A 23,646-nucleotide genomic window follows, 5' to 3' on the forward strand; every position below is an offset into this window, starting at 1 on the left:
ACAGAATGCTCAGTGTGGTAGTGTGGGTAGGCATGAAAAATTCAGCTACTGCTCCGCTATGGGATCTGTAGGAGGTCCACATGGGAGCCAACGTCTGCCTCGGTGTAGGAGTGGACGTGACTGGTCAGGAGAAAGGGCAGCAAGAGCACACTTATTTATAATATAAAAGAAACCTTTAAAAAAAAAAAGGCAACAAGAGCCGGGTGGTGGTGGCGCACGCCTTTAATCCCAGCACTCAGGAGGCAGAGGCAGGCGGATCTATGTGAGTTCAAGGCCAGCCTGGTCTACAAGAGCTAGTTCTAGGACAACAGGTGCCAAACCTACACAGAGAAACCCTGTCTCGAAAATAAAAAAAAAAGGTAATAAGTTCATAGCCTGGTTTCCTCTGCCCCCACCCCCAACAGCCTGCACCTGCAGGGTGACTACCATTGATTAAAACAACTGTGTCAGATAGCTGTTACCCTTCCTGAAATCTGGAGCCCATTGTGAGATCTGGTCCAGCTCGTAGTCAGGACACAAAAGCCAGGAAATTTCATAGGTTCTTGACCTTTGAGGGAGTCAAGACCAGGACATATTAATGGAGACACCAGATTCAGAGGTCCAGGGGGCAGCATGGAATCCTAGGTTGGGACCCTTGTATCAAAATTCACAAGCCTTGGAAGAAAACAGCAACTGATTAGACTATATTAAAAGAGCAAAAGAAGTATCCAGGATGTGACTCACTGATGTGTCTCTTCCCTGGCTTGTCAACGCTCTGGATTCAATCCTCAGCACTGGAAAAAAAAATACCTTTTTTACTGTGAAAAAGAATTATTTTATATTCAGAGATAGCAAGACAACTACCACATTAAGAAAAACAAAATCTGAGGCTGGAGAGATGGCTCATTGGTTAAGAGGATCTACTACTGTTCTTGCTGAGGACCTGGGTTCTGTTCCCAGCACTCATACCTGATGACCCTCTGGTTTCCCACGGACACCTGCATGTGCAAGGTACACACAAACTCAGGCAAACACACACACGCGTAAACAATCTTTAAGATACTAGAGAAGTTGCTTATCGGGTCAGCGCACTGGCTGCTCTTCCAGAGCAGCACACGGTGGCTTACAACCTCCTTTAACTCTAGTCCCAGGGGATCAGACCCTCTTCTGACCTCTACAATCATGGCATGCATGTGGTACACTGTAGAGGGCCACAGCCACATTCTCCATCATCAAGATGGCGCTGACATCCGGCTTCACTGCCAGGTGAACGCACATGTGCTCGGTAATTTCCCACTGCTGTCCCACCTACTCCCGAGGCATCACCTGGGACTGGGAGCAGCGGACCAATCCAAGAGTGACACGTCCGAAGCAGGGTCTGTTTCATATATAAGGGATGGCTTCCTTCATATCTGGGTCCCCGCCATGTTGGCTTATGCTCTAGCTCCCAAGAAGCATTAAAGCTATTTCTGCAGAAGGATCCTGTGTCCCGCGTGGTTCTTGCTGGCGAGAGGAAGCGCGGAACAACAGTACACAGACATACATGCAGGCGAAACACCCATACAAATGAAAATCTTTTAAAAAGTAAGTAGAAACTACCTGAAATGTAATTCCCCTTTAGGGGGTTGGTAACCATCCATAAATGTAATATGCTGCGATGGTCAAACTGAAGATATATATACAAGCTTCTGTCTCCTGACCCTGCTCTCTGGCACAATTGCACATATAATGCCTGACTGATCCATGAGCAATCACAACAGGCCCTGGTAGCCACCATGACTTCACCTCTTCTTACTCTCACGGAAGCAACCTGGGCCGCGCCGTGACTTGAGTTCACTCAGCAAATGCTTTCTAGTATTTCAACCTCACCACACAGTGAGTTAGAACTACCTACATATTTTCAGGGATATGGGTAGCTTACAGCCAATGCAACAGACAGCACAGAATAGTAAAATGGAGGTGATAATAACAAGGTGGGAACAGGAGCGGAGGAAAAAAAGTAAAACTCTGCCTAAGACCACAGGGGGAAATGCCTGTGTATCTGTATCCATGTCCAAAACTCTGAAATCTAGGTAAATCAAAAAAAATTTTTTTTGTTTGTTTGTTTTTTGAGACAGGGTTTCTCTGTAGCTTTTGGAGCCTGTCCTGGAACTAGCTCTTGTAGACCAGGCTGGCCTCAGACTCACAGAGATCTGCCTGCCTCTGCCTCCCGAGTGCTGGGATTAAAGGCATGCACCACCACTGCCCGGAAAATCAAAGTTTTCAATACTAGTTTTGATTAATGAATGACAAATTTTCATTAAGATCGTGTGATTAGTGAAATGTTAGGGGTAATACTCTTTAAGCCAAACTGGAGGACTCTTGTGTTCCTAATACTAGCCATGGATGGCACTACCATCCACTCCAAGAGTTTCTGAATGAACTAAATAAACCCAAAGTAGGAGGGCACTCAGAACCCACGGCCCAGGGTTTTCTTGTTCTTTTGTCTGGTAGTAACAGCCAGCCCTGTCCTGTAGGGGAAAAGCAACTGACTGGGTTCCGATTGTAGACCTACCATGGCTTTCCTGAGAGCCTATCTTTGAGCGTTCAATCAATTGGTCTCTTTGATGAGAGTGTTGTGACTTTGTGGAGGGATCGAGTGTTACAAAGAAGTCTATAGCTGGGCAGTGGTGGCACATACCTCTAATCCCTGCACTCAGAAGGCAGAGGCAGGAGGATGTCTGTGAGTTCAAGCCTGGTCTACACAGAAATTCTAGGACAGCCAGGACTATACAGAGACACCATGTCTCAGATAGATAGATAAATAAATAAATAAATAAGGAAGAAAGAAGTCCTTGTCAGCTGGGTTGTACTGGGCTATTTATGCCCTACTGGTCACTGGTTATTCACATCAGCCTCTACATTGAACATAGTGTCTCCCTTACTGCTACATGAAATCTTGTTGAGTGTATGAGACTCGAGGGACCTCAGGTTTCTAAGTCTTGAGTCTGGGAAGAACCTCTGAGGATCTCAGTTTTAGTCTGTCACCTACCGGATAAAGCCTGCCCTTTTCTTCCCCTCCCCGACCCCTTGCACTCTTTGTTTTGCTTTGACCGGTCCCGCGCAGCTCAGGCTAGCCTCCGACTGGCTATACACAATGTCTGACCTTGAACTCCTAATATTCCTCCTAGCTTCACCTCCTAAGAGATTGGATTATAGGACTGTAACATCAAACGACACTCTCTTTTCTTCTTGGGACTGTAAAGTATTGTGGGCTATTCAATCACACTGTGAACGCTGATTTTCATTTGCATTAATTAAATAAAATCAACCTTGGGTCAGGAGCTGAGTTAGCAACCAGTTGACAGAAAGTAATCTAGAGAGTCGGGGCGTGTCTGGTAGAGATGCACAGGAAACAGGAAATAGTAGGGAGGGACTTTGAATGGGATGGGTTTTGTTTTTGTTTGGTGGAGCAGAAGGATCCTCTCAGCAGAGAGGTCAGCTAGTTACTAGTCAACCTCTCTGAACTAGCAGGTTTCCACCGCAGACTCTGACTCCTGAGTCTTATTGATAAATGTAGAGATTTAATTAAAAGCTATATTGGGCGGCAGTGACAACCCGTCTGCTTGCGGGAACAGAAATCCTGAGCAGCTGGGCTGCTGCCAGAGAAGCACGCCAGTAAACTGCAGAGCCGCAATTACTGTCGGAAGCAGTAGATTACAGTGCAGCCTCTGTGCCTACGGAAAAACAATAAGGATTTCATGCAATTGCTTCTAGAGTTCGTGTTGTTGAATGTGTGTTCCCTGGATCTGGTCTTTAATGTTAGCTCAGAAATATACACCTTTTTGTTTGGGTATTATTAGGATTTCAGAACATGACAAACTCAACAAAAATGAAGGGTGGGAAAACCTAAGGTTATCTCTGTGGAAAAAAAAAATCCCTTCCTCTTCTAGAACAGCCTGTCCTCCTCTAAGACTGTGCCACGCCACGTCTGCCTTCCTGCCCCCAGCAGCCTCCCAAAGGCCTCACCGATCAGTGCCTACATATCACCACATACCCATGGCCTAATCACCCAACACAAGATTACCACATACAACACACTGATCACACCAAGGGAGCCCTGGTGAGATCTGTCCGTTCAGACCACTGTGATACACAGTGTTACTGGGAAAAGTGATGAATCCTCACTTCCTATAAATACCCGGGATAGAAAGAAGGGAGTCCAGGGTTGGTGGTGCACGCCTTTAATCCCAGCACTCAGGAGGCAGAGGCAGGCGGATCCTTAAATTTGATGCCAGCCTGGTCTACAGAGCAAGTGCCAGGGCAGCCAGGGCCACACAAAGAAACCCTGTGGAGGGAAGAAAAAAAGTGGTGGGAGGAAGGGTGAAAATTACGGGGACTTGGGAAAGTGAAAGCTTCGTTTTGCCAGTTCAGTCAGTAATTCAAGCATAATCAACAAAATTTCCAGTGATCCTTGCCTAGATGGTGACACTAGTCCTATGAATAGGTATCACAAATAAGAACATTAAAGTAGCAATGAATCTTCCCCCTTCCCCAGCTGTAAAGAGCAAGTAAATTTCACAAGAAGAATCCCACAATGAAGACGGGCGGTGGTGGCGCAGGCTTTAATCCCAACACTCTGAAAGGCTGAGGAAGGCGGATCTTTGTGAGTTCGAGGCCACCCTGGTCCACAAGAACTAGTTCCAGGACAGGCTCCAAAGCTACACAGAGAAACCCTGTCTCGAAAAAACAAAACCAAAAAAATAAAACCAACCAACCAAACAACACAATGAGAGGCATACCTTAGGCCTCGTGCAACTTTTGCTACCCAGGGATCGTCATCCTATTTAAACCACCACGGAAACCGCTCCCAAAGCGGGTATGGGAAGATCCGGAGATCCTTACAAATTTCTTACACATTTTCAGGAGACACGCAGGAAACTATCTTGAGAGATCCACATCCCACACGTGGATGTGTACTATCATTTTCCTGCACTCGTATTAACTCCTGTGCTTAAATCGGTTTAAAATCTTAAACTTCAACCTTGCTTCATCCTACTCTTCCAGAATTCTGATATGTAGTGAGGTCAACTTCTTTTACGATTCATTTTATGCGTAAGGATGTTTTTGCTGTTTTGTGTACCTCGTGTAAGCCTGTTGTCCAGAAGAGGATGTTGGATCCCCTGGAACTGAGAGTTGTGAGATACCACGTGAATAATAGTAACCGAATCCGGGTCCTGCAAGCGCTTAAGTAGTCTTAACCACTCACCATTTTTTCCCAGCATCCTGTGTAGGGGTCTTTGGGAATACCTAAGGATGCTATATACAGCAGCGTCCTGGCACCTGTCAATACCAGGACTAGGGGTAAAATACGAGGGACCACCGCTAATTTGGAGGGAGCAGGAGCCGCAGGAAGGCCGGAACACCCACGCGGTTCGGTCGCTAAGTGACCCGGTGAGGGAGGGGAGGGCGTGGTGTCTGACACGCAGTTTCAGTGTATTGGGAAAGCCGCGCAGACGCAGCCTCTGGGGGCCAGAATCCCTCCGCGTCCACCAGACTCCCTGACACCCGCTCCCTGCGCCGCCTGCCCGAAGCGGAAACGGCGTCTCCGGGGACAGTAGCAGCTTGTCTGCCCGCCCACGCAATTAGGTAGGTCACCCCGACACACACCCTCCGCCACAGTCGGCCTCCAGGTCTCCTCAGGTGTACTCTCCCGGGTCCCGCCGCCCCCCTCCACCGCCCCTCTCCACCACTCCCCTCCCACTTCCCCTTGGAGGTCAGAGCAGAAGAGGCCGCTAGCGGTTCAGGACGCCGCGGCCGCGCGGAGACTGACGGGAGGAAGCCCGGTGCCGCCACGCCCCTCGCGAGGGGGAGGGACATGCAAATAAGACGCGGCGTGCGCGCGCAGGAATGCCGGGAGCGCCGGGGTCGTGGAATTCGTAGCTGAAGCTGTGGATTTGAGAGAGCGAGTGAGGCGCCGAGGACAAGGACGCTGACGGGAAGCGGAAGGACGCGCGGGGCAAACCGGGAGTCAGGGTCGCGGGCGGTCGCCACGACGTTGGTGTGTCCCGCGGGCGCAGGGCAAGGGTGCGTGTTGAGTGTCCGATATCGCTTCTCGGCCTTTTGGCTAAGATCAAGTGTAGTATCTGTTCTTATCAGTTTAATATCTGATACGTCCTCTATCCGAGGACAATATATTAAATGGATTTTTGGAAGTAGGAGTTGGAATAGGAGCTTGCTCCGTCCACTTCACGCATCGACCTGGTATTGCAGTACCTCCGGGAACGGTGCACCCCTTGGGGAACAAGCTTGGTTTAATAAAAGAACTTTATTAATCTGCTTATTTTCATTTATGCTTGCTTGTGTCGCGCGGCTAGGTAGAGTTTCAAAGTTTTATGTACAGCTTTTTATTATGCTATTCCGGGTATCTTGTAGGAAGAATTAGTAGCTAACGTTGTGAGAGAGAAATTCTCTCAAGTACCTCTTATTGCAAGCTGAGTTCCTAAAACAGTTCTTATTCTTTGCACAGGCAATTACACAATACCTTGTTTTATTCTTGTGTCCTGTTTGTCATTTTATTCCATTGTAGCTTTTACTGGTTCTATAAATTTGCATCTACAAAATATTAACACCGGAGGGAGGTCTGTGCTCCTTTTTTTATTTTATTGATATTTATTGAGCTCTACATTTTCCTCTGCTCCCCTCCCTGCCGCTCCCCTTCCCCTTTCAATCCTCCCCCAAGGTCCCCATGCTCCTAATTTACTCAGATCTTGTCTTTTTATACTTTCTACTTCCCATGCAATTAGATCTATGTAAGTCTCTGTTAGTGTCCTCATTGTTGTCTAGGTTCTCTGGGATTGTGATTTGTGGCCTGGTTTTCTTTGCTTTATGTTTAAAATCCACCTATGAGAGAGTACATGTGATAATTGTCTTTCTGTGTCTGGGTTACCTCACTCAAAATAATGTTTTCTAGCTCCATCCATTTTCCTGCAAAATTCAAGCTGTCATTTTTTTTTCAGCTGTGTAGTACTCCATTGTGTAAATGTACCACATTTTCCTTATCCATTCTTCGATTGAGGGGCATTTAGGTTGTTTCCAGGTTCTGGCTATGACAAACAAAGCTGCTGTGAACATAGTTGAGCACATGTCCTTGTGGCATGATTGAGCATTCTTTGGATATATACCCGAAAGTGATATTAAGGAGCCACTTTTTTTGCTTTTTTTGTTTTGTTTTGAAAGATTTATTTATTATGTATACAATGTTCTGTATGCATGTACACCTGCTGGCCAGAAGAGGGCACCAGATCTCATTGTGAATGGTTGTGAACCACCATGTGGTTGCTGGGAACTGAACTCAGGACCTCTGGAAGAGCAGCCAGTACTCTTAACCTCTGAGCCATCTCTCTAGCCCCTGAGCCACTTTTCTTAAGGGAGGGGGGATAAAAAAGTCACCGGACAATGGAAAAGAAAAAAGTCTTAAATATTTAATTATTGTTCAGTTGATTATACCTGAGATTAATAGTGAAGATTGAGGGAAGAAGCCAATGTCATTTACAATGACTTTTGTTTTTTTAAGTTACTTGCTTTGTGTGTGTGTCTGTTTCTTTGGTATTCATTTCTGAGGCAAGATGAAGTCAAGGGAACTTTACTAAGAGGAACCAGGGCTAAGGGGTAGAGTAGGACATATACTTTCAACTTTTCATGGTAGGGTATTGTTCCTAGCACTCAGATCAAAATGGACTTCATAAATAAAAATAAAAAACCAGTAGAAATGAGTTTTTGAAGAACCCTATTGTCAAGCAGATCCATACTGTACAGGGAATAGGCAAGGAGGCCAGGCTCATCTAGGTGTAAGGTCTAATTTGGTCCATGGTTGTTTTGTTCATGTCTTTTATTTCCCAGTTCTTCATGCTTCCAAACATGTATTCTCTCCCTCTGCTGCAAAGCCCAGATTGCCTGTGTGTGCTGTGACACTGGTTGCTGGTTGATTCGTACCAAGAAATCAGTTCTTGTGTGCTCATCCAGGGATGGGTTGGTGCCAGCCACTCCCATGCATCCGGTAGCCCTGTCTTGCACATCTTTTCTGTTAACTCAGAACAGCTCCTTCCCAGTTGTCCAACCAACAGGCCTGGGCCTGACCCCTGTGCAGGCTGTGCAGGTGAAGGGAATCTGGCTTCATAGAAGGTGTCAGTCTCGTGCACACACACACACACACAGTGCTCGAGTGTGGAAGAACTGGGAGACAGGAAAAGTGAAACTTTTCTGAGGAAAAACAGCTCTAAGCACAAGAGGCCTGGTTTGACAAGGCAAAAGGCAGCCCAGATCTTCTATGCTCTTTTTCATGTCATAGCTAAGTGAACTCCCACAGCTCTTTCCGCTCCTACAGTAACTGTGCTTCCAAGGATATGCGGCCATCTGACTCCACAAGAAACTTTGTGATCCCGTTAGGGCTCTAAATCTGTAGGAACTCTACAAGACATGCAGAACATTTTGTTGTTGTTGTTGTTGTTGATGGGGGGGTTGTTTGTTTGTTTGCTTGTTTTTGAGACAGGGTTTCTCTGTAGCTTTTGAACCTGTCCTGGAACTCACTTGGTAGTAGACCAGGCTGGCCCTGAACTCATGGAGATCCACTGGTCTCTGCCTCCCAAGTGCTGGGATTAAAGACGTGCACCATCACTGCCTGGCTGAGAACGATGTTGTTTAAAGAAAGTATGCATACTTCAACAGATCCTTGGACAGACAACTGCGACCTCCAGAAGTATTCAATTTACCAAATGTTTATTATCACATTGATAGACCAGCCTCCCTCATTAGCCTTGAAAGCCATCCAAAGACAAACTAGATTCATTCCTGTTTATGGTTAAACCTGTTTCTCTAGGATTGGGCTCTACCCTACCTGAAACCTTAACACGAATGGCTCTGTGCTGCCTGTTTTCCAAGGGCTACCAGGCCTTTGCTTCGAAAAGTTATTATACCACTCTTTACGACCACCTTGCAATCATGTCTTTGTTTCTGGGGGTGTTTTTTTTTTGTTTTTGTGTTTTTGTTTTTTTGTTTAGCTCGTTTTGTTTTTCAAGATGATGGAGTTTCTTGGTGTAGCCTTGGCTCTCCTGGAACTCCGTAGTAGATCAGGCTGGCCTCAAACTCACAGGGATCCACCTGTTTCTGCTTCCTCGGTGCTGGGATTAAAGGTATATGCCACCTTAGAAAAGACATTACATAGTTTATTATGGAATTTCAATAAATAAAGCACTTATTTTTCAACATTTATTACGGTTTTTAACTATATAAATAAATTTGCTTTGACAACATTGTGGAAACACTTAACAGAAAATCGCTAGGACACTGGCCTCCCTACTCGGCAGGAGTCAGCCCCTCAACAGGGAAGATCGTCCTGCAGCTAACGCGAACTAGGAAAAGTACCCACTTCAGCCACCGTTTGGCCTTCGTGGCTCCTCAGGTGTATCTGGCCATAGACCTGCCCCACTTCGGGGACCTCTGTTTTGGCTGGATGCCAAATCGCAATTGTCTGAGAGCTCGCGAGTGCGCCACGCGGAGGCTACGAGGAGAAGGAAAAGGCGGGCCAATGCCACTACGCCCCTCGCGAGGGGGCGGGACATGCAAATCAGACGCGGCGTGCGCGCGCGGGAATGCCGGGAGCGCCGGGGTCGTGGAATTCGTAGCTGAAGCTGTGGATTTGAGAGAGCGGGTGAGGCGCCGAGGACGCGGACGCCGACGGGAAGCGGAAGGACGCGCTGGGAAAACCGGGAGTCAGGGTCGCGGGCGGTCGCCACGACGTTGGTGTGTCCCGCGGGCGCAGGGCAAGGGTGCGTGGTGGGTGTCCGGTATCGCTTCTCGGCCTTTTGGCTAAGATCAAGTGTAGTATCTGTTCTTATCAGTTTAATATCTGATACGTCCTCTATCCGAGGACAATATATTAAATGGATTTTTGGAAGTAGGAGTTGGAATAGGAGCTTGCTCCGTCCACTCCACGCATCGACCTGGTATTGCAGTACTTCCAGGAACGGTGCACCCCTCGGGGAACAAGCTTGGTTTAATAAAAGAAGTTACTTTTTCTATACACGTGAACTTGTAGGCTTAATGGGGACAAAATGCAGGTGTTTGGGGTAAATAAAAGTAGTGTAAGGTTAATTTTTATTTTAGAAGTTACCTTTTTAACTTGTAGTGTTTTTTTTTTTTGCTTTTAATGACTTTTAGGTGTTTTATTGTGGTTACATTATCGCTGATGGAGTAGTTCTTTACAGTCAAGTCTAGGTTGTACACAACCTGTAGTCTTTCTACAGCCTCTCAATTCTATGGACGCAAGTGGCTGGATTACAGTCCTCTTCTAGAACGCTCTTCCTTCCCCAGAGTTTCTCTGTAGCTTTGGAGCCTGTCCTGGAACTAGCTCTTGTAGACCAGGCTGGCCTAGAACTCACAGAGATCCGCCTCTCGAGTGATGGGATTAAAGGTACATGCCACCACCGCCCAGTTTTTTGTTTTATTTTTAAACGCGTCTTTATACTCTTATATTTCTAGTCCCCATGCCTGCCCCTACCCTGACAAGTAGTATTTTTGTCGAGGTTGATGGAATTGAGGTAAATTCCAACTCTGACCTTTGGTCAAGGTGGAAGTAGGCTTATGTTTTTTGGGCCTCCGCAGTGACACAAAATTATAAATTGTAGGAAATATCAAAAATCTCTTTTTAATTTGAAAAAAAGCAGAGTGTGACTGTAGTCCCACATTTTGAAAGGGAGGCTCAATATCATCCGTGGTTGCATACCAAACTCAAGGGCAGCCTGGGCCACCTAAACTCACAGAGCAGAGTTGCAGAAGCCTGGCTGGAAACCAGGGTGCTCATTGTTCATATGTGTTATGAAAAGCCCCAAAGTCTCGCACATTTGTGCCTGGAGCGTTCTGTTGTGATGGAGATGATGGCTGTTGGTGAAGATGTTTTAAAGGCAGAATCTTGTGCAGCTCAGGCTGGGCGTGAATACACAGTCCTCCAGATTCTATCTTCCAATTACTGGAATTACAGGATTATTTGTTTGCTTGTTTGTTTGTGGTTCTTCAGGATAGGGTTTCACTGTGTAACAGCCCTGAATGTTCTGGAGCTCACTTTGTAGACCATACCAGCCGTGAACTCACAGAGTTCCGCCTGCCCCTGCCTCCCAAGTGCTGAGGTTAAAGGCATGTGCTACCATGGCCTGGCTCTTTTTTTATTTTTCTAATGACTTATTTATTGTGCTTTGGTGTTTTGCCCAAATGTGTGTCTGTGTGAGGGTGTCAGGTTTTCTGGAACCAGGGTTTCAGACAGTTGTAAGCTGCTGTATGGGTGCTAGGAATTGAACCGGGTTCCTCTGTAAGAGCAGTTAGTGACATTTCTCCAGCCCCCACCTTGCTTTCTTAGACAGCCCAAGATCACCTGTGCAGGAGTGACTCCTCCCACGGTACGCCGGGCCCTCCCACATCAAATCATTGGTCAAGAAAATGCCCTCAGACAAGTCCATGGGCCAGTCTCATGAAGGTAATTCCTCGATTGAAATTGTCTCTTCCCAGATATTTCTAGATTTATGACAAATTGAGAAAAACTAACCAATGCACCTCTCTTAGCTGCCAGGTACCGAATATCATTGATCCCTAGATTACTATTGCATTTAATCACATTAAGCACTGATATGCATACATTTCCTAAGTTTATAAAGATTTCAATGACAATCTCAGTCAGCAAGTGAAGCCACCTCAGCAAGGCTGACAGAGACCTGAGTTTGATCTCTAGTGCCCACATGGCAGAGGAGAGAACCAGCTTCCTAAACCTGCCCTCCGTCCTCCACAAGCACCACTGTGGCATGCGTAACCCCGCCCCCCCCCCCCCCCCCCGTAAATACGAGATTCATGAGAATCGGTATGGCTTTTATCTAGGCACACTTCCAATAAGAAACCTTTCGATGAAATGTGACCTATGTATAGATTCCCTCTGAGAAGTGGCGTAGGAAGGAGAAAAAAGAAGTAATTCATATACTACATAGTCATACATGACCATATGTGACAGTACTGTTAGCAGGTGGCATCCTCTGGTGATGTTGCACCTGTAGAACTCTGAAACCATTTCTGACAACTCTGAGGCCTCTCGGCAGTAATGCCCCCCACCGGGAACCAAGGACCTAACAATTGCCCACAGACGTGCTGAAATGTTGGGAACTTTCCATCATCTCCCTGAGTCCTTGTGAATGTTCTCCAAATAGAACTCAGTTATTGAATAGGGGCAAGATAACCCTTAGGTGTTGACTGAGTTCCTAGTGTTTTGACTCAGGCCCTGGGAAAGGGGCAAAGTGACCCTCAGATGTTTCCTCTTACCTCACCCGATCTGACATTCGCTCTCCAGCCAATTATTGGTAATAGCCCTTTTGAATAAGCCAATCATAATAGTTAAAGAATAATCCCCTTCCTTCTGTGTTTTTTTCCTTTAAAAATAGCCTGTACCAGCCATTCAGGGTCTTTCTGCTTTTTCGAATGCTGAAAGACCTTGTCATGACAGAATTAATAAAATCCTCATGCTTTTACATCAGCTGTGGTGTGAGAGATGGTGTCTTGGGACGACTCCTCCTCGGTGATTGGACTCTAGGGTCCAACAGCACCCATCTTAGTTTGTGTAAATACATTGTGGCCTCAACCCACAAAATCACCTCATGGAACTCAACTCAAAACCTCTCCTAAAGTTGGGCGGTGGTGGCACAGGCAGAGGGAGGTGGATCTCTGTGAATTCGAGGCCAGCCTGGTCTACAAAGGGAGTTTCAGGATAACCAGGGGTACACACACAAAAAAAAAAACCCGTATTGAAAACAAACAGACAAGCAAGCAAGCAAACAAACCAGGGCTGGAGATGGCTCAGCAATTAAGAGCTCTTGCTCTTGCCGAGGACCCGGGTTCAATGTCCAGCATCCACATGGTGGGTCGCAACCATCTGTAACTACAATTCAGGGCTATCTACCCTCTTCTGACCTTCTTGGACACCAGACACACATGTAGTGCATATATGTACATTCAGGCAAACATGAAATAAATAAACCTTAGAAGAAAGCAAACCTCTCTCACCATGAAGTGCCACATAGCTGTTTCTCAGTCTGTGAAGTGAAGGTGTGGTGGTTTGAATGAGAATGGCGCACATAGGCTCATAGATTTCAATGCTTGGTCATTAGAGAGTGGCACTCTCTGAAGGTATTAGAGGGATCGAGAGGTCTGGACTTGGAGGAAGTGTGTCCCTGTGGGTAGGTTTTAAGGTTTCAAAACCCTGTGCCAAGGCCAGAGTGTCTCTCGATGTACATATCAGGGTGTAGTTCTCAGCCACTACGCCAGTACCTGCCCGTATGCTGCCATGCTAATGAACGCAAGCTCTGAAGCTGAAAGCCAGTCCCAGTCCCAGTTCAATGCTTTCTTTAAAAATAGTTGCCTTGGGGGCTGGAGAGATGGCTCAGAGATTAAGAGCATTGCCTGCTCTTCCAAAGGCCCTGAGTTCAATTCCCAGCAACCACATGGTGGCTCACAGCCATCTGTAATGGGGTCTGGTACCCTCTTCTGGCCTGCAGGCATACACACAGACAGAATATTGTATACATAATAAATAAATAAATATTTTAAAAAAATAGTTGCCTTGGTCATGTGTTATCTCTTCCCAGCAATAAACAGCAACTAAGACACACATGCATGTGTTTCAGACGAGGGCTAGTAGTGTAAGCTTATCTCAACATAGATAACTAAAATATCTATTTTTTTAAGCCAATTCAATGTAATGAAAGATAAAATAGTAAAATCATGTAGTAGTCATGTTTTCAGAAGAAAATTCTTAAAGAGGTGAAATTAAGTTTTGGGGGGGTGTTTTGGAGACAAGGTTTCAGGTAGCCCCAGGCTGACCTCAAAGTCACCAGAATAATCGTGAACTCCTGATCCTCTTGCCCCCACGTCCTGTGTCCTGGGATTACTGGGATGCAACATCTTGTTCAGTTTAGGCTGTGTTGGGAGGATCAAACCAGGATTTCATACAATAAGTAAGCATTCTAGCGGCTTAGCTACATCCCCAGTGTGTGTGTGTGTGTGAGCGCACGTGCATGCACATTGAGTATACATATGTGAGCGAGTGTTTGCAGAGACCTAAAGCCAGCCCTGCATAGCGTTCATGGGCACCATCCATATATTTTATTTATTTGTTTGTTTGTTTGTTTGTTTGTTTTTGTGGGGGAGACTGCCTAGCAGGCTTAGGGAGCCATCCGTCTCCACCTCCCAGCACTGGAAGCCCAAGCACAAGCTACCACATCCAGCGATGGATTGTTCTTGCTTTTTACATGTATTATGTGTCTGAGAGCTCAGCCTGCATGTCCGTAAGTACACCATGGACATACCTGCTGCACTCATGTCAGAGGAAGGCATCAGCCCCCCTGAAGCTGGAGTTACAGATGACTGTGAGCTACCATGTGCTTGCTGGGTATCGATCGACCCCAGGTTCTCTGCAAGATCAGTATGTGCCCTCTCTCCAGGCCGCAGCACCATGTTTTTTTTTTTTTTTTTTTTTTTTTTTTTTTTTTTTTTTTTTTTTTTTTTTTTTTTTTTTTTGAGAGAGAGAGAGAGAGTTTCTCGCTTTCTAGCTGTAGCCCTGGCTGTCCTGGAACCAGGTTTCCTTCAGTGACCTGGTTCCAGGTCACACACTTGGATTTTCTTGCATCAGTTGCCCAATTATCGCTATTACAGGTATATACTGTCACACCTGGCTTAAGTTTAGTAACTTGTTGAATTAGACACGCCCAAAACATCGTTACTTAACAGATTTAACTTACAGTTATTTTACATTTAGCTACCATGTTCAAAATCCTACATCTATTTTATATAAAAAGTATGTCTTTATCAGATGAAGGAGTTTAGTGGGCATCACTTTAAATTTTGCCTCAGAGGACACCTGGATAACACCCCCCACCCCCCAGCCCAGGACTGCAGAGTGGACTAATAGCACTTGTATTCAGACTTGGGCCCCAGGAATCCAGGACTGTTTCTACGTTTTCTCCTTGTCCGTGCAGCTCTGCAGCTTTCTGTTCTGCAGTGGAAAGATGACCGTTCCAATTCCCTATCTGTGATGAGCTTTTCTGTCCCGAGAGCTAAGGAAAGTTCATCCACACAGCTGACACTTGAGCTTCCAGAGGGCGTCACTTTTACTGCTGGGTGACTTAAGTGACTCGAGACACAAACGTTTCTAAGTTAAAAAGCCAGTGTTGGTGAGTCCTGGGTGTGGTGGTGCACGCCTTCATTCCCAGAACGCAGAAGGGAGGCAGAGGCAGGCGGATCTGAGCTCAGGCCAGTCTGGTCAGCCAGGACTACACGGAGAAACCCTGCCTCAGAAAACAAACAAAAGGGAACAAAAGGCCTGTACGTGCTCCTCAGGCACCGCGGATAGCCACCAGGCTCTGCTGAGTCAGCATTTTGAGTGCCGCATTGATATCTGATACTCATTATCAGATGCCAGGACATAAATTCTTTCAGTCTTGGGGTTGCAAAGGAGATCGCCACTCTACTCACACACAGAGCGTAGCCTGTGGCTTTCCTTACCTTGTTGTCTGCCTCAATCCCCACCCGGGATTTTCTTTTCCTTTTAAAATATTTTATTTAGGCCAGCCTGCTCTACAAGAGCTAGTTCCAGGACAGGCTCTAAAACTACAGCAAAACCCTGTCTTGAAAAAAACAAAACCAACAACAAAAAAAGATTTTATTTTTCATTATGTGTACCAGTGTTTCCAGGTGTGTGCATACCTGTGATGTCTGAGCTGGAACCACACTGGTGATTGTGAGCCTCCTGATGTTGAGTGCTGGGAATTAAACGTGTGCTTTGCAAGAGCAGTCAGAACCCTTGCCACTGAGCCATCTCTCAAGCCCCTCTTGGCAGATTTTTGTTTCGTTTTTCCTAGACAGGGTTTCTCTGTGTAGCCCCATCTGTCTTGGAACTTGCTTATAGACCAGGCTGGCCTTGCACTCACAGAGATTCCTATATTTTTACTTCTTGAGTGCTGGGATGAAAGGTGTGAGCTAGCTGCCACGACCATGCGGTTCCTTGCAGATTTGTAGGGAAAATCTCTAGCTATGTAGAGCAGCTTTAATGGCTCCATGGCTGAGGCTCGATTTGAAGCCTGAAGTTGTGCACACTTCTCAGGTGCTGGAATTACTGGCGGATGATATCAACTGGCCCCCTGCTTTCTTTACTCTGTATTTCCAAAAGGTGTGTGTGTGTGTGTGTGTGTGTGTGTGTGTGTGTGTGTGTGTGTGTGTGTGTGTTGCATCCCATCATGGAACATGTGGAGCTCAGAAGACAAGTGGCAGAAGAGCTCTCTCCACCAGGTGGGTAGGTCAGGAATGGAACTAAAAGCCGGCGGTGGTGGCCCATGCCTTGGGAGGCAGAGGCAGGCAGGTCTCTGTGAGTTCGAGGCCAGCCTGGTCTACAAGAGCTAGTTCCAGGACAGGCTTCAAAAGCCACAGAGAAACCCTGTCTCGAAAAACAAACAAACAAAACAAAACAAAACAAAACAAAACAAAAAAGGAATGAAACTGAAGTCACCCTGCTTAGCAGCAAGTATCCTAATGGCTCCTTACTCTCACTATCCCCCACCCCTAACCCAAGACAGGTAAAGGTACCGCGCAGTCAGTTTACAAAGGGAAGCATGACCTTCCAGATTCCATGCTAAATTTGTTCTCAGGGCTGGTATTTGAGAGTTGGCTTGGAATAAACCATTTGGGCGTCTTGGATTCGTCTTCCTCCATCGTTGACCCAAGTGACTGTCAAAACCTCCAACTTAAAAGTGCTTCAGTGAAAGAAGGGAAAAGGTCGGTGCGGTCTGTCACAGCTTATTGCCTGCCATTCTGAGCTCCAAACTTTTCCCAGAACATCGCCAGTATCTTGCTCTTCTCTGGTGTTTTGTCAGTCCTTGTCACAGAACACTCCTTGCCCCCTGAATCAGGCCCGGGCCTCCCAGATGCTTCTTATTCTCTGGGCTTGTGCGTATCAACATTTAGAGGTAGCTTAGACTCGCCACAAACGGTTGCTGAGCACCTACTCTATGTCACACAGAACCCCAAAGCCTGCAGTCTGTAGTAAAACTAAAAATAATTGCTCAAGGACTATCAACAGTGAATTAGGTACAACGGGAGATGTATCTATTTAATGTGCACATGTGTGTTTGCTCGTAATACGCTCCATGTATGTGGAGCAGCGGGCGTAGAAATAGCTTCAGGGAGGCGGGGACACCCATGCTGTTCGGCCCTTAAGGGACCAGGTGAAGAAGGGGTGGTCACGGTGTCAGTCACACATGGTTTCAAGGTTTTGGGTCCCCAGGGCCAGAATCCCTCCGCTGCCATCAGTCTCGTTCGCTCCCAGCGACGCCGCCGACTTAGAACCAGTCACTCCATCGACAGGCGAAACTCGTGCTCCGGCCACGCGAAGTATGTCCACCCTTCGGTCACCAGCCCCGCACCACGCTCTTCAGGTGCCTCGGACCGTGGGCCCGCCCCTCCAATCTCCGTTCCTGGTGAGTGATTTGGAATCCTGCGTGCGCGCTGCGCGGGGGCTGCGGGAAGAAGCTCAGTGCGCGGCCGCCACGCCCCTCGCGAGGGGGCGGGGCATGCAAATCAGACGCGGCGTGCGCGTGCGGGAATGCCGGGAGCGCCCGGGTCGTGGAATTCGTAGCTGAAACTGTGGATTTGAGAGAGCGGGTGAGGCGCCGAGGACGCGGACGCCGACGGGAAGCGGAAGGACGCGCGGGGCAAACCCGGAGTCAGGGTCGCGAGCGGTCGCCACGATGTTGGTGTGTCCCGCGGGCGCAGGGCAAGGGTGCGTGTGGGGTACACGGTATCGCTTCTCGGCCTTTTGGCTAAGATCAAGTGTAGTATCTGTTCTTATCAGTTTAATATCTGATACGTCCTCTATCCGAGGACAATATATTAAATGGATTTTTGGAAGTAGGAGTTGGAATAGGAGCTTGCTCCGTCCACTCCACGCATCGACCTGGTATTGCAGTACCTCTGGGAACGGTGCACCCCTCGGGGAATAAGCTTGGTTCAATGATAGACAATAAAAGTTAACGTATGTTTCATGCAAAAAGCTGTTCGTTATTGCCTTTTAGTTTTCCCGCTATTTCTTACTACTTTATGTCTTCTAGTGTCTTGTATCTTTTTACTTTTCTACTACTAAGTACAATAAAGTATTTTTTTCCGGCCATTTTTCTCTTTTCCTTAATTCTTAAAGCTTTGCTTGTGTAAACATGTTTCATGTACATACAGGACCCAAGGTAAGGCAGAAGAAATATACGGTTTTCTGGACCTGATGAAACCTATTTCCTGGTCTTTTGACTTGGACCTTTTTCCTCTATTGTTTCTCTTTTGCTTTGGTTTTTAGTTGGACACAAAACAAGGTCTTTTGCTGAAAAGAGTTCGCTATTTCTACTGGATTAGCTGGCAAGTGAGCCTCAGTTGTCTTAAAAAAAATCTCACAAGGGCAAATAACGTCAGATGACTTTTATTTTAAGGCGTTCTAATTTATGGAAAAATGAGAATCCACACAGAGCTCTGCAGGATGCACGGAAAAGCAATCATGGATGAAAAGGAGCAGACATGGCCAATACCTGTCTTGAGATTCTGCCTACTCGACCCACCTTCCTTGCCTCTCCACCGCAGCTGTCAAAACTTCCTAAAGGCCTAGAGGTGGTCAGAAAACCTTTCTGATGGGAAATCTGCAAGTGCAGCTGGTATTTATAAGACATAAAACCAGCCTGAGGGTAGAATACACACAGATTCCTGAATAGTGGCCAGCTGATAAGTTGGCCCGGAAATGAGGTAAGGCGGAACAAAGAGGAGCGGGCAGAGTGTTTAGTTCTATAATCCACATCAATTCTTACCCGCACACCCCAAGACACCACCACGGAACATGCTGCAGGACAGTCACGTGACTCAGTTGGGTACATCCTCGACCTGGAACAATGGGCATTGAAGGTGAGCCTGGCAGCATGATTCCCACTCACACAAGGCTGGGGAGGTGTGGCTGTACAGGGTGGAACTCGCTGCAGTGGAAGATGACGTTGAACTGAGCCTCCCGCTTTCACCTCCTGAACACCGGGATTACACGAATGCACCTCTAGATCTAGTTTACGAGGTGCTGGGGATCGAACCAGAACTTCATGTAGGCTGTACAGTTAAGCCTCCCCCCAGACAGTTTTACAGGTTACTGTCCGTCAGCTCTGAGGGAATTGACTTATGTGACCTTTTCCTTTGCCAGCTGGTCATAGGTGTTGTCAGCAGGGGATGGCAGACACTGTAGGACACTGGTTCTCAACCTGTGGGTTGCTACTGTCAGAAAACATATTTCTGATAGAGAGATGGCTCAGTGGTTAAGCACATCTAGGGCTCTTCTGGAAGAAGAGTGAATCAGTTTCCAGCACTCATGTCAGGCGGCTTACAACTGTCCGAAATTCCTGCTCTGCTCATAGGGGATCTGATGCCTCTGGCCTCTTTGGGCACTGTGCTCACGTGCACATACCCCACCCCACACCACATTTACACACAGTTCAAAATAAAATAAAGTCGTATAACTGGTTTGGACATGAAGATACATTTATTTTGGGAGTAGTTTTTGCATAGGTAAAACTGATAACGTTAACATTAGTTTTTTTCCTCCCACAGAAATTATAAGGTCTTGTGACGTACAAAACCTTCTCAAGATGCTAAGGCACACAGGGACAAGATGGTAATGCTTCCTTGACTTAGAGCTTGGCCGGCTTCTTCTTCTTCTTAAAAGATTCCTTCATTCTCCTGACCACAGAAAGGTCCCCAACTCCCTCAGGCCAGTTGTCATGATCTGGTCAGTAAGTGGAAAGTGCGTGTCACTAGCAAATCTCTGCAGCCTTTGTCCTGGTTTCCACCCAAGCCTCGTGGTTTTGTTTGCCTATTTGCTTTTTCTTTTTCTTTTCTTTTCTTTTTTTTTTTTAAACTCATCGAGTCTAGGAAAAAGAAATCTATAGGACAAACAGTTCTGCAGAAATCCTTAGATTTGAATGCCAGGCCTGATGCTCACTAGCTCTCTCAGTTCGGGAAGCCTCAGTCCTTTGTGTATAAAGGGAGTAACTGTCAGTGCCTCCCACACCCAGCCTTAGGCTATTAGTTAAAAGTGGGCATCTTTGTGTGCTGATACAGCACAAAGCAGATTCAGAACCATGAAAGTCATGCTAAGATGAAGCCTTCCCTTCTCCTGACTTTCTGATCAGCGGGATATGGACAGAGGGAAGCATGTGACTGTAGAATGGCAGGCTGCCATCCTGCAACCAAGAAAGCCAGCCTTGAAAGAAAGATTACCTAATGGAACAAACACAGAGGAAGGAGGAGGAAAAGCGGGCTTTGACAAGTCTCACCTGCTTAATGAACCAATAACTTCCCTTACTGAATGGTAAATGGTAATAAGCAACCTAGACCACACCAGACTGGACACCACGTGTCATGTAACTTAATCCCCCAATCCCCAGGAAATACATTCTTTTCTGTTGTTTTGAGGCAGGGTCTCTCTACATAGATCTGGCTGTCCTGGAATTCACTATGTAGACCAGGCTTCAAACTCACAGTGATCTGTCTGCCTCTGCCTCTCAAGTGTTGGGATTAAGACATGTGTCATTATGCCTGGCTTCTCTTTTCCTTTCTGAAGAAAAACAGCACCACCCCCAGTAAGCAGCACTGATTCAACTCCACTGTGATCACTATTAAATACCACCTAGGCATTTTTTGTCTCTGCAGCTGAGGTCCTAATAATCACAGTATTAGGATTGTGGTGGCCACACCTTTAACCCCAGCCCTTGGAGAGTAGAGGCAGGTGGATCTCTCTGCGTTCGAGGCCAGCCTGGTATACATACTGAGTTTCAGGACAGCCAGGGCAACATAGTGAGACCCTAGCCTCAAACTGGCAAGTAGCTAAGAGTAGCTAAGAATGACCTTGAATTTTTGATCCTCCTGCCTCTACCACCTTGAGTACTGACATGTAGCACCATCTCTGCTTTTATGGGGTTCTGGGAATTCAATCCAGGGTTTGTGTATACTGCTAAAGTAGGCTGCCAACTGAGCAACATCCCTGGACTTTAGCATGTTTTAATTTTTTAATTTATGTTTTATATGTCTGTGTGAATGCCTGCATGTATGGTCTGTGTGTGCCTGGTGCCTGTAGAGGCCAGAGGAGGGCCAGCTCACCCAGAACTGGAGTTGCAGGTGGCTGTGAGCCTCCACGGAGGCCACTCTGGAAGAGCAGCCAGTGCTCGCAGCCACCGAGTCCCTCTCCAGCCTCCTGTGCTCTGTACCTCCCTGTGAACTTGTTTTGTCATTTGTAAAACCAGGACATTGAGCTATCTGATATTTTAAATTATTGATGTATTTATTTGTTTATTATATAAAAACTGTTCTGCCTGCACACCAGAAGAGGGCACCAGATCTCATTATAGATGGTTGTGAGCCACCATGTAGTTGCCGGGAATTGAATTCAAGACCCCTGGAAGAACAGCCAGCGCTGTTAATCTCCGAGTCGTCTCTCCAGCCCCCTGGACTATCTGATTTGTTTGGTTGGTTTTGGTTTTTTGAGATAGGGCCTCACCATATAGCCCTGGCTGGCCTGGGAACACACAGAGCTCTGCTAACCTCTGTCTCCTGACTTCTGGAGTTAAAGGTGAGTGCCGCCGCCCTTGGCCTAGACTATCTGATTTTTATAAGACCCTTCCAAACCCAAAAGAGATGCAAACACACACATCTAACTGTGTAACATCACAGTTATGTTATTATGTAAGTTATGGAGTTGAATTTATAAAAGTACATTTTCAAGCCAATTCTTGTTGCACAGATCTGAAATACCAACACTCGCGAGGCTGAGGGCAGCCTAGGATACACAGAGAGATTCTGTTTCAATAAAATAAAATAAATATTGCTTTTATGAATAAAAAGTGATTGGGGGCTGGAAAGATGGCTCAGCAGTTAAGAACATTGAGTGCCCTTCCAGAGGACCCGAGTTCAATGTAAACAAAGACCACTTGGTCATTTCTCAGGGAATTCCACATCAGTTCAATTCCCAGTACCCACATGGCAGCTCATAACTGTCTGTAAGTTCCAGGGGCTCTGACACCTTCACACCAATGCACATAAAATAACTTTAAAAAGTGATTGAATACAGAAACTGATCATTTCACCTGATATATATATATCAGAGGCCAAAGCAGACTTGGACTGTATAGACTCTTCTATGCAAATCACTTACTGGGGGAGAAAAGGAATTAAACCTTTTAACAGCACAAGCAGCTTCTGCCTCCTTCCTATCATTCTTTTGTATTTAGAGATTTTCTTCAGCTGAGAAAATTTTCTTTAAAATCCTATCATAAGTATAAATATTTTGTACTTTTTGATGCCCTACAGGAGAAAGCCTCCACCTCTAAAGTAGTGAGTTAAGACGTGGAGCTTGGCCAGGTGTCTTTAATCCCAGCACTTGGAAGGGAGGCAGAGGCAGGTGGGTCTCAGTGAGTTCGAGGTCAGTCTGGTCTATGAAAAAAGTTCCAGGACAGTCAGGGCTGTTATACAGAGAAACCCTGTCTTGAAAAACAACCAACCAAACAAACAAACCAAAAATAAAGCAAGCAAACAAACAAAAGACACGAAGCCCAGGCAGGTGAAGAGCTAATGACCGCCTCCTGGCTGCTTACCTGGTATATTGAAGGAATGCGTATACAAAGTCTGGCCCCCGTCCACATTAACCAACTGTCCAGTGATAAAGGAAGCTGCAGGGGACAGCAGGAAGCACACTACGGAGGAGACCTGGGGACAGAAGAGGATATGTGTATGCATAAGAGGAAAAGCTAGAAATATTAAGAAAAGGACCAAAGGCTCGTCTCCGTTCCTGCGAGCCTGACATTCCCGAATGACCGCATCTCGAACCGCGGGGCTGTGCCATGAAGCCTCGCGCATGCGCATCATGATGTGACAGTACAGAGGCCGTGCCCCTGTACAGTCTGAAAACAAGCCAGGTAAAGGCGGCAAGCTGTGAAGAAACCTTAGACAGTGGCAGCCAAGCAGCATGGCATGGAGAAGGGGAACGCTGGTTCTCGGCAGTGTCTCGGAGGCTTCCGCTTGTCTGACACAACCCTGTCTGTCATCAGCGCCACGTGTTCCTTACAGCGCGTGGTCCCAGATATCGTCGTAAGTTTGTGTAGCAGGGCTGGCATCCTGATTTGTTCAGTCTGTGGTCATGTCATCCTGTCAGGACCAAAGCACAGCTGTGCAGATCACAGCTTCCCACCAGCAGGACTTCCAAGGTTCCCATCACATCCCCCAAACATAGTCACTTGTAGAGGTTTTAGTGAAATTCCCCAAACCAAACAGAATTCATTTTATTGATGGCAAAAGGAAGCTGAGTCCCACAAAGGGTGACGGTCATGAGCACATCCCTCTCCTGGCTTTCATACCAGGGGATGACACACATGTAAACAAACAAGCAAACAAAAACAAAACAGTCTGTGTGGGGGAGCAGACAGCCTGAATTTGATAAAGATAAAAAAAGAAAAAGAATTAGACTGGGCGATGGTGGCTCACGCCTTTAATCCCAGCACTCGGGAGGCAGAGGCAGGCGGATCTCTGAGTCTGAGGCCAGCC

At 46.6% G+C, this 23,646-nt stretch overlaps 1 protein-coding gene, 1 long non-coding RNA gene and 3 other non-coding genes across 5 annotated transcripts in view; 3 read left to right on the forward strand and 2 right to left on the reverse strand.

Annotated features, from left to right (window-relative positions):
• Positions 1 to 6,065: 6,065 nt before the first annotated feature.
• Positions 6,066 to 6,256, forward strand: LOC148123259 (U2 spliceosomal RNA). Its single transcript, XR_015734805.1, has one exon. It is a non-coding gene; the product is annotated as a U2 spliceosomal RNA (small nuclear RNA).
• Positions 6,257 to 8,719: 2,463 nt separating this feature from the next.
• LOC146896177 (uncharacterized) lies at positions 8,720 to 9,581 on the reverse strand. The gene is made up of 2 exons (XR_015004830.2): positions 9,386 to 9,581; positions 8,720 to 9,160 (listed from the first exon to the last, which is right to left on the reverse strand). It is a non-coding gene; the product is annotated as an uncharacterized LOC146896177 (long non-coding RNA).
• A 224-nt stretch (positions 9,582 to 9,805) lies between these two features.
• Positions 9,806 to 9,996, forward strand: LOC148123260 (U2 spliceosomal RNA). Its single transcript, XR_015734804.1, has one exon. It is a non-coding gene; the product is annotated as a U2 spliceosomal RNA (small nuclear RNA).
• A 7,842-nt stretch (positions 9,997 to 17,838) lies between these two features.
• On the forward strand, positions 17,839 to 18,029 carry LOC125416488 (U2 spliceosomal RNA). Its single transcript, XR_007236903.3, has one exon. It is a non-coding gene; the product is annotated as a U2 spliceosomal RNA (small nuclear RNA).
• Positions 18,030 to 19,575: 1,546 nt separating this feature from the next.
• Positions 19,576 to 23,646, reverse strand: part of Pecr (peroxisomal trans-2-enoyl-CoA reductase) — a 29,115-nt gene continuing 25,044 nt past the window's right edge. Inside the window, exons 7-8 of the mRNA XM_087904025.1 lie at positions 22,701 to 22,812; positions 19,576 to 19,837 (exon numbers count right to left, since the gene is read on the reverse strand). Of these exons, the coding sequence (XP_087760151.1) occupies positions 19,743 to 19,837; positions 22,701 to 22,812 (207 nt within the window). The 3' untranslated portion in view covers positions 19,576 to 19,742. The remainder of the gene's footprint in view (positions 19,838 to 22,700; positions 22,813 to 23,646) is intronic.

Source organism: Myodes glareolus, chromosome 1 (genome assembly GCF_982192425.1).
Source record: "Myodes glareolus chromosome 1, mMyoGla1.1, whole genome shotgun sequence".
NCBI lineage: Eukaryota > Metazoa > Chordata > Mammalia > Rodentia > Cricetidae > Myodes > Myodes glareolus.